The sequence below is a fragment of the Priapulus caudatus genome, unplaced genomic scaffold, assembly GCF_000485595.1.
Source record: "Priapulus caudatus unplaced genomic scaffold, Priapulus_caudatus-5.0.1 Scaffold3024, whole genome shotgun sequence".
Classification (NCBI taxonomy): domain Eukaryota; kingdom Metazoa; phylum Priapulida; class Priapulimorpha; order Priapulimorphida; family Priapulidae; genus Priapulus; species Priapulus caudatus.
In genome coordinates this window covers 833-8,809 of record NW_014580085.1, presented here as the reverse complement: position 1 = coordinate 8,809, position 7,977 = coordinate 833, and the positions used below count along the sequence as shown (strand labels likewise).

General features: G+C 41.7%; 2 protein-coding genes across 2 annotated transcripts in view; both read right to left on the bottom strand.

Moving 5' to 3' along the window:
- The window catches only part of LOC106819244, a 5,460-nt gene extending 993 nt beyond the window's left edge, over positions 1-4,467 (bottom strand). The window contains exons 1-6 of the mRNA XM_014823890.1: positions 4,443-4,467; positions 3,975-4,152; positions 3,335-3,433; positions 1,558-1,673; positions 827-971; positions 467-499 (exon numbers count right to left, since the gene is read on the bottom strand). Coding sequence (XP_014679376.1) covers positions 467-499; positions 827-971; positions 1,558-1,673; positions 3,335-3,433; positions 3,975-4,152; positions 4,443-4,454 — 583 coding nt within the window. The 5' untranslated portion in view covers positions 4,455-4,467. The remainder of the gene's footprint in view (positions 1-466; positions 500-826; positions 972-1,557; positions 1,674-3,334; positions 3,434-3,974; positions 4,153-4,442) is intronic.
- Positions 4,468-5,419: 952 nt separating this feature from the next.
- LOC106819241 (ceramide kinase-like) lies at positions 5,420-7,740 on the bottom strand. The gene is made up of 6 exons (XM_014823886.1): positions 7,728-7,740; positions 7,218-7,388; positions 6,441-6,572; positions 6,193-6,280; positions 5,870-6,012; positions 5,420-5,502 (listed from the first exon to the last, which is right to left on the bottom strand). Exons 1-6 carry the CDS (start codon positions 7,738-7,740, stop codon positions 5,420-5,422), a joined length of 630 nt encoding a protein of 209 aa, XP_014679372.1.
- Positions 7,741-7,977: the final 237 nt, after the last annotated feature.

Below are 7,977 nucleotides of genomic sequence, written 5' to 3'. Positions count from 1 at the left end.
ATGGTATCACTATGGTATCACCATGGTATCACTATTATATGGTATCACTATGGTATCACCATAGTATCACTATTATATGGTATCACTATGGTATCACCATGGTATCACTATTATATGGTATCACTATGGTATCACTATAGTATCACTATTATATGGTATCACTATGGTATCACTATGGTATCACTATGGTATCACTATTATATGGTATCACCATGGTATCACTATTATATGGTATCACTATGGTATCACCATGGTATCACTATGGTATCACTATAGTATCACTATTATATGGTATCACTATTATATGGTATCACTATGGTATCACCATGGTATCACTATGGTATCACTATTAAGTGATAAATGACGCAGTTCTCTGGTTTCTGACGTGTTACCCTCAGATTGCTAAGCCCATCTCTAGATGCACGTTGCTGACCAGGCTGCATCGCATCTTCTGTTCCGTCCACGCCTATCGCATCATCTGCTACCGACATTTCCATCACTGAGAAATAAAGGACGATAAGCCATTCTGATTCTCGCAGAAACACACTTCTATCGTATCTACTATCTACGAATTCTTGTATTTCTACAAATTTTGATTTGGAATTTTTTCGAGATGGGCCATGGAAATTGAATTGGAATGGAACACACATTGGCGGCACACGTGTATGCACACTCACGAGGCTGTGTGCGCACACACGCACGCACGCACGCACGCACGCACGCACACACGCACACACGCACTCACGTCAGTGCGTCACATCCAGACAGTCGCGTTCATCTAGCGATAAGATAGAGAGCACGCGTGCACGCACGCACGCACGCATACCTGCCGTGGATGGTCGTCGTCTGTGTGGGGAGGAGTGGGTGAAGGCATCGAAAGGTTCACTGTAGTGGAGCCAGCGGTCAGAGTCTGATATCTGTCTGAACTGAACTGCCTTCACTCGATGTGTCTCAATGAAATCGAAGTCAAACTGCGCATTCAATCGAGACGTTTCACTATTATAGTTTCATTATTATTTATCTTTTTTTTCAGATTGAGCGTTTCTGAGCAACAATTTCGCAATAAACCCGTTAATTATCCTCATGATATATGGCATTTTTTCTTTGATCCCAAGAAAAAAACGTTTTGTAAATTTTGAGTGATTAGCTTAAATTCATAGTTGCGAATACCGTAGCCAGCACAGACAGAAAGACATACAATAGTGTCATGTTTTAATCCTCTTTTTGTTTTGTCATGTTTTGAATTGAGAAGATTTTGCAGCTAACATTCAAGGATGCAAAATTCTAGTATAACGAACGAATCTGTGGAGGTTCTGTGTGACAAGATCATAATAGTATCACGTTGTATAACGCTCCAACTTGTAATAGCTAATGAGCACTTCTGTTACATTAGGCTCCCTCGTCCACTCTACCTGGTACCTTCGTCCTTTCACCTTATCTGTTGCATCTATCAGATTTGTTCTCCATGAGAAAGACTATCTTCAGTACATTGAACAGTATTTCTATTTGAATTACAGGCAATACAAATTTAATAATAATAATAATAATAATAATAACCTGGTTCTTAGCGCTGCCATGGCGTTTCAAATGGCGAATAAAATTCTTCCTCTCCACATTTCTCACCAGCACCAGGTCCACGCACCCATCCGCCAGGTGTGTGAACTTGGACAGACCTGAAGCGGTATGTAACACTAGTAGTATAAGTTAGCACTTCCCAATGGTCAGTTATTTTTTGTGACTGTAGACATCATGCATCATGCATCATGCTATGACAACCCAGAATTTTTGACTCCACACACATGCACGCACGCACGCACGCACTCACGCACACGCACACACACACACACACACATATAATATATACTAGTCAAAAGTGCTATGAAAAGCTTGGCATAAAAAACATGTAGAACTATAATAATTATCCGAGCCCTATTAAATGGTTTCTGATTCGTCACGTGAAAACTACACTGGCCACACATACCAAGACTTAGGTAAATTCATACCCAGAGGCCTTGTCACTGCCTTATGTGCCATCTAGTCACCTAAGCGAGATAACACACGGGGGGGGCACTCGCCTCGGAACTGGGTAGGGGGTTGCCTCGGGGACCTTGAAAACCTGACCCTGTTGCAGACCGCTTTGCACCGTAAAATACACCCTGCCCCAATATAGTGCACTAAATAGTATACCCTGTTGCAATATTGCACACTTCGGTTATGTCCTGTCCAAATTTATTGTTCCACACTATACAGTCATGGAAAATCGAGACTACAGATCATAAAACTACAGATCATCCGCTGACCGCTGTGGAGACGTGCGCCGGGCCTAAAAATTGGCGCACTTCTCCACTGCGGCCAGCACTTCATACTTGAACATCCCTGTGGTCGCGTGCACATATCCCACAGAACTGCGCGTCTCATCCGCGCGTCTTATCCGCGCGCAGCACTCACACGCCACTCAGGATCAACAGCAAAGCTGTGCCACGCAATCTTGTATCATGACTCGATCTCTGGATAACCCTGTGCCAATATCAGCTTGCTTGCTGGGGGTATCTAGATAACCCTGTGCCAATAATGATGTTCGGAAAATATACCCTGTGCCAATAACGATGTTCGGAAAACATACCTTGTCCAGCGCCACGTCCCCAGTACCCTTAAAGCCCTGTCTACACTAGCAAACTTTAGTTTGCAAACGAGCAAACTCGAGCAAACTCCGAGTTTGCCAAGAAAAGTTTTCCAAAGTTTGCCAGTGTAGACCAGTTGTTACAGATCATCCGCTGACCGCTGTGGAGACGTGCGCCGGGCCTAAAAATTGGCGCACTTCTCCACTGCGGCCAGCACTTCATACTTGAACATCCCCGCGGTCGCGTGCGCATATCCCGCGGAACTGCGCGTCTGATCTGCGTCTTATCCTGCGCATCTTATCCGCGCGCAGCACTCACACGCCAGTGACGCCACTCAGGATCAACAGCAAAGCTGTGCCACGCAATCTTGTATCATGACTCGATCTCTGGATAACCCTGTGCCAATATCAGCTTGCTTGCTGGGGGTATCTAGATAACCCTGTGTCAATATCAGCTTGCTTGCTGGGGGTATCTAGATAACCCTGTGCCAATATCAGCTTGCTTGCTGGGGGTATCTAGATAACCCTGTGCCAATATCAGCTTGCTTGCTGGCGGTATCTAGATAACCCTGTGCCAATAATGATGTTCGGAAAATATACCCTGTGGGCCTGTGCCAATAACGATGTTCGGAAAACATACCCTGTCCAGCGCCACGTCCCCAGTACCCTTAACAATGGGAGTGCCCCCCCCCCCCGGGGGATAACATAACTTACCCAGAGGTGCCATTGAGCATAGGCCAGGTGTTGTGTAAATAGTAACGTTAATGAAGGGGCCTCTCACAAGCTTCCACGGGTCTTCATCCTTAGTCAGATCTGATTGAACAATGATGCATGAGTAATAAGTCGTACAGTCGTAACAAAATCTGTAGCTGTTTAATACAGCAGCACACTTGTGATACCTACAGTAGAGAGTCAAGGAACATAAAAAGGTGTTTGTTCAATAGATGCATTTCTTTTAATCAATATAATGAAATCACGTTGGCAAATGAGCACTAGGCTCAAGAGTCAGTCGCAAACTGCTCAGCGAGCATAGTCCACTTATTTTAATTAAATGTTACAGAGTATCTGATCACGGACGGCATTGTAATGATACCCTGATGAACAGATGCCCCCCCCCTATATTTTGCATCGTACTTCGTCAGGGACAGTAGAAAAATGGCATAGATAAACTTGTGCTTGTATTGTCCCTGCGATCATTAATCCTCTTTCCCTAATTTTCTATTTCTCTCTCTCTAATTTTTTAAACGAGAACTAATTTTCTATACTAATTTTCAAATTTTCTCAAGTAATTTTCTAAACTAGAACTAGACAGAAGACTAACTTTCTGTCTCTCCTAATGCCAGAGTGCACTCACCCGGGATCACGGTGCTGGTACTAGAGGCTGACAATGCATCCTCAGGGTCAATCAGAAGGTCGTAGTTAATGCTGCCGGTCGGACTCTCAGGTTCAACCTCTGCGCACACGCTGCAGCTGCAATGCGATTGATGTACCCTACATTGCCGATCTCGGTAGATATGGAAATTACTATCAATCTGTAGACATACAGGAATGACAAGAAATGCATATATTTTTAGGGGTGTGTGATAAAGAGGATACGATAGCATAACCTGTAAATTAATGTGAGTAAATTGGCGTCTGTGAGAAAATGTCCATCAGGAGTTTGCAGGTCATGTTTGCTGATATCACCATCAACTAAGGTCACCACTTGTGTGTGCGTGCGTGCGTGCGTGTGTATTTTCCGCATATAGTAACAATGATTTGTTGCCATCAATCATCAAGCAGAGGGGTTTACTTAAATTGAGTTGAAATATTTATCACTCACCCTGTTCGGCATGTCACAGCCTCTATTTCGGCCGGGTTTTTTTTAATCTCCTCTGGGGAATGTAGCTCACTTCACAAATCATAAAGCTCTGAAACTTGGCATGCGTGAGCGCCTTCAGAAATGCTGCCTGTATTCTCTTCTTCCCGATCCATTTATATCTAATAGGAAAAAGGTATTTATATTCATAACTGTCTACTTAGTTCATAACTTTAGATTGAGACAAAATAACGGTGACACAACGCCTACGAGCAGATCGAATAACTTACAAGAAACGCAATAATTAGAGTATCGTAGGGCAAAGAATAAAACCTGTAGAGAAACCTATGGCGGTGGAAAACTCATGTTCATTTCTTAGTTCGATAAAGGGGATTCATTTTGGTTCATGAAACCAAACCCCAATCATGATTGGTTACCGTTAACAAAATGATAGCACCTTTCCACTGTAGCCATAGCTGCAGTTAAAGTGGAAGTGTAGGAAACTGGTCGCCGACCATACTGAGAGCTAATGTCTACTCTCTGAGAGTGGCCTGCAGGAATAGTAACAGCACGTAATGTCATACGTTTATAAACTGCCATTTTAGTCAGTGGCATATGTACCTGTAACCATTATTATGAAGCCATAATTATCCATCATTATTATCCATCATTATCCATTATTATGAAGCCATAAAAAAATACTGGAGGCCTAGTGTGTGCGTGCGTGCATGTGCACTTGTGCCTCGTTGAGTGTTTGCGTAGTAGGCCTTGCTCACGAGAGCGGTCGTAGCGGACCAGAAAGGAAAGGAATCGTAAGATGAGCCAGAGCAAGAATAGAGAGTGGGGTGATAAACTAATACATTTACATCGATCGATATATGGTCGGATGGAGTTCATGATCCTGGGTTGTTATAGGAGACAGGTTAGAAGATAGGGAGGTTATTAAGGTAGTTATTAAATCCCTCTTAAAATTCCTTATGTGACAACCTTAAACCATTCCTCTACTTGCCTAGTATTATGTGAAGAGCAGCTGTAGTAGCATCAGCCACACCTTGACAGGAGCACACTATAGTGTTCACACCACCTGTTAATATAATAAATAACCTCACAATGTGGCTTTACGGCATAAAAGCATTTGCCAAATTGTGATCACTGATGGTCTAGTCACTGAGGGTTCGTTACCAACGTTCTCAGCAGTACCCTGAACATGCGAACTGCAACATACATACATACTGAAACATACATATATATATGAAACATACATATGATACATACATACTGGAACTTACATACATATATGGAACATACATACTGGACATGCGAAAGGAGCTACACCATTAAGGCACACACAACATGGTTCACAATATACACATTAAACACTAAATATTGTGATTCGTAACTAGTCCGAATCACATAGCCCGACCGATTTCATTCAGTAACCATTTCCTCACCGGTAGGAATGATGCCGATGGGCATGTTGACTTTCTTAGGGGTGAAGCCCTTTGCTACTGCTATCTCCTGGTCTACTTGCTTGAGGAGGAGGAGAGCACTGACCACCTTCAGCACAGTTGTGTCTCCTCCTACACACACTATTCTGTGGGTAACAATATTAATTAAGATGTTTTCAGGACCTTCAACACTGTCGAATGTCCTCTTATTTACAGATATAAATCAGATTAATACATAGAATATGTATGTACGTTACACAGATACACGCACGCACGCACGCACATATTATATATACATTTGTAGACAGAAAGTGAGATATCAGTACCCATCATATTTGCTCATGTCCATATGATTGATGCACTGCACAAATGGATCATCATCTTGGGTTTTTTCGAACACTGATAACCTGTCCTCTTGAAGATAACAGAAAAGATTTAACATATAAGATAATAGCAAATTACGTGACAAAATACAGGTTCATTAGCTTAATATACATAATATATATATATATATAATATTGCAGTGATTTTTTTAATGATAAACATGCAAATAAGATTGCAGTCGCAGCGATACCTGTAATGTCTGTTTCGATGTCGGCAGATTGGAACAGTGGCGCCACCACCCTTTTGTAACATTCTTTGCCCTTGCCATTTCCAGCAAATGGCTGGATGAATACCTTCAGAGTTTTTGGTCTACGGCCTAAATCTGTGCATACGAAATAAAATCAATGTAGCATTGCCATGTTGAATATAGTCTCTCCGGTGACGGTGTTATTTATTGATAGTATTATACTTAATCTTTTAGGCACTGTCGTAGCCAATTAAATGATTATATCAGGAGTGAATAATAATAGATCTATTATGGATCCCTATAGGATATCCTATATTATCTTACTCCTGATTATATTATATCGAATACTGATTATTGAGAACGCATGCTTAGAATGCTCACTATGCTCACTGAAGCTGGTGCATATTTGCTAGACAGTAAATATCTCCAAGAGTACATAATGGGAGATAATATCTCCCATAATATCTCCCATTATGTACTCTTGATATCTCTATACTAAACATATCTATACGTAACAGCATCTATAGGTACTAAACAGTCTCATTATTATGTAGTACACACTATGTAGTAACTGTTTGATATGCACATGTTGGCAGGAGTGTCAGTATATGATGTTACCAGGAGTGTCATAATATAATATAGATATCTAGTATGTAATAGTATATAATAGTCTATATTATGACACACCTGATGTTACGCCATAGAGTTATATATTAGACCCCCTATATATTAGTTATATATAGAGTAGTATATTTATACAACTCTATGTGTTACGCCCACCTTCTATGATACGTCGGATCCGTTTTACCCAGTTATCACAGACGAGCTGACATGTTGACTCGAACGTGATGACCCTTTCCTGCAGCCGACATGGCTCCTTCTTGTTTTGCATTGACATAAAGATTACGAAGCCCACTAGTATGCCGTTCGTTGCTCCAGAGCTGTGTTTTGCTGCAGGGGAAGTCAGTATATATGTTTGGCTCAATGAGTTATGTTGGATTTGTGAAATCACGTGTCGATTTAAAAAATCCCTCTCCGACAACGGAAAGTACCATTGTTTGGTTCATGAATACATCTTTTAGCATGAAACGTAGCTCATTTTAAACACACAGCAATATCATTCACAGTATCGTATGAACCCATACAAAGGTAGATCAGGGGAGCAGGTAAAGCAGGGAAAGGTGGATGAAATAGAGGTAGAGGAATTTCTGCACCTCCCCCTCTTTCTTCCTCTCTTTCTAACTCCTACCCTTTCCTTATTCTCTACCTCTACCTCTTCCATATTCTTACCTTCATCTACCATCTCCACTTTTTCCCTATCATCCCCTTCTCCGCATCTACATCTCCACCTCCTCCCCTTCTTCTTTACCTCCTTGACCCCTGTCTCTCACCTACCTTACCTTCCTCTACCTTTTATTTTTGTTTCTCGAACATTCAGTGCAAAACATTCACGTTCATTCCACGAATTCAGTGTTTCTATAGCTACGTGTAGCTTTTTATCAAAGCGAAAATAAAACTGCCTATATCGGCGGCAATTGAA

What these genes read in the sequence shown, in the direction of transcription:
- LOC106819241 (XM_014823886.1), bottom strand. An exon ending in CATCGAAACAGACATTACAG is followed by an intron (nt 6,281 to 6,440) that starts GTATCGCTGCGA and finishes GTTATCTTCAAG; the next exon opens with AGGACAGGTTATCAGTGTTC. An exon ending in GACATGAGCAAATATGATGG is followed by an intron (nt 6,013 to 6,192) that starts GTACTGATATCT and finishes TGTTACCCACAG; the next exon opens with AATAGTGTGTGTAGGAGGAG.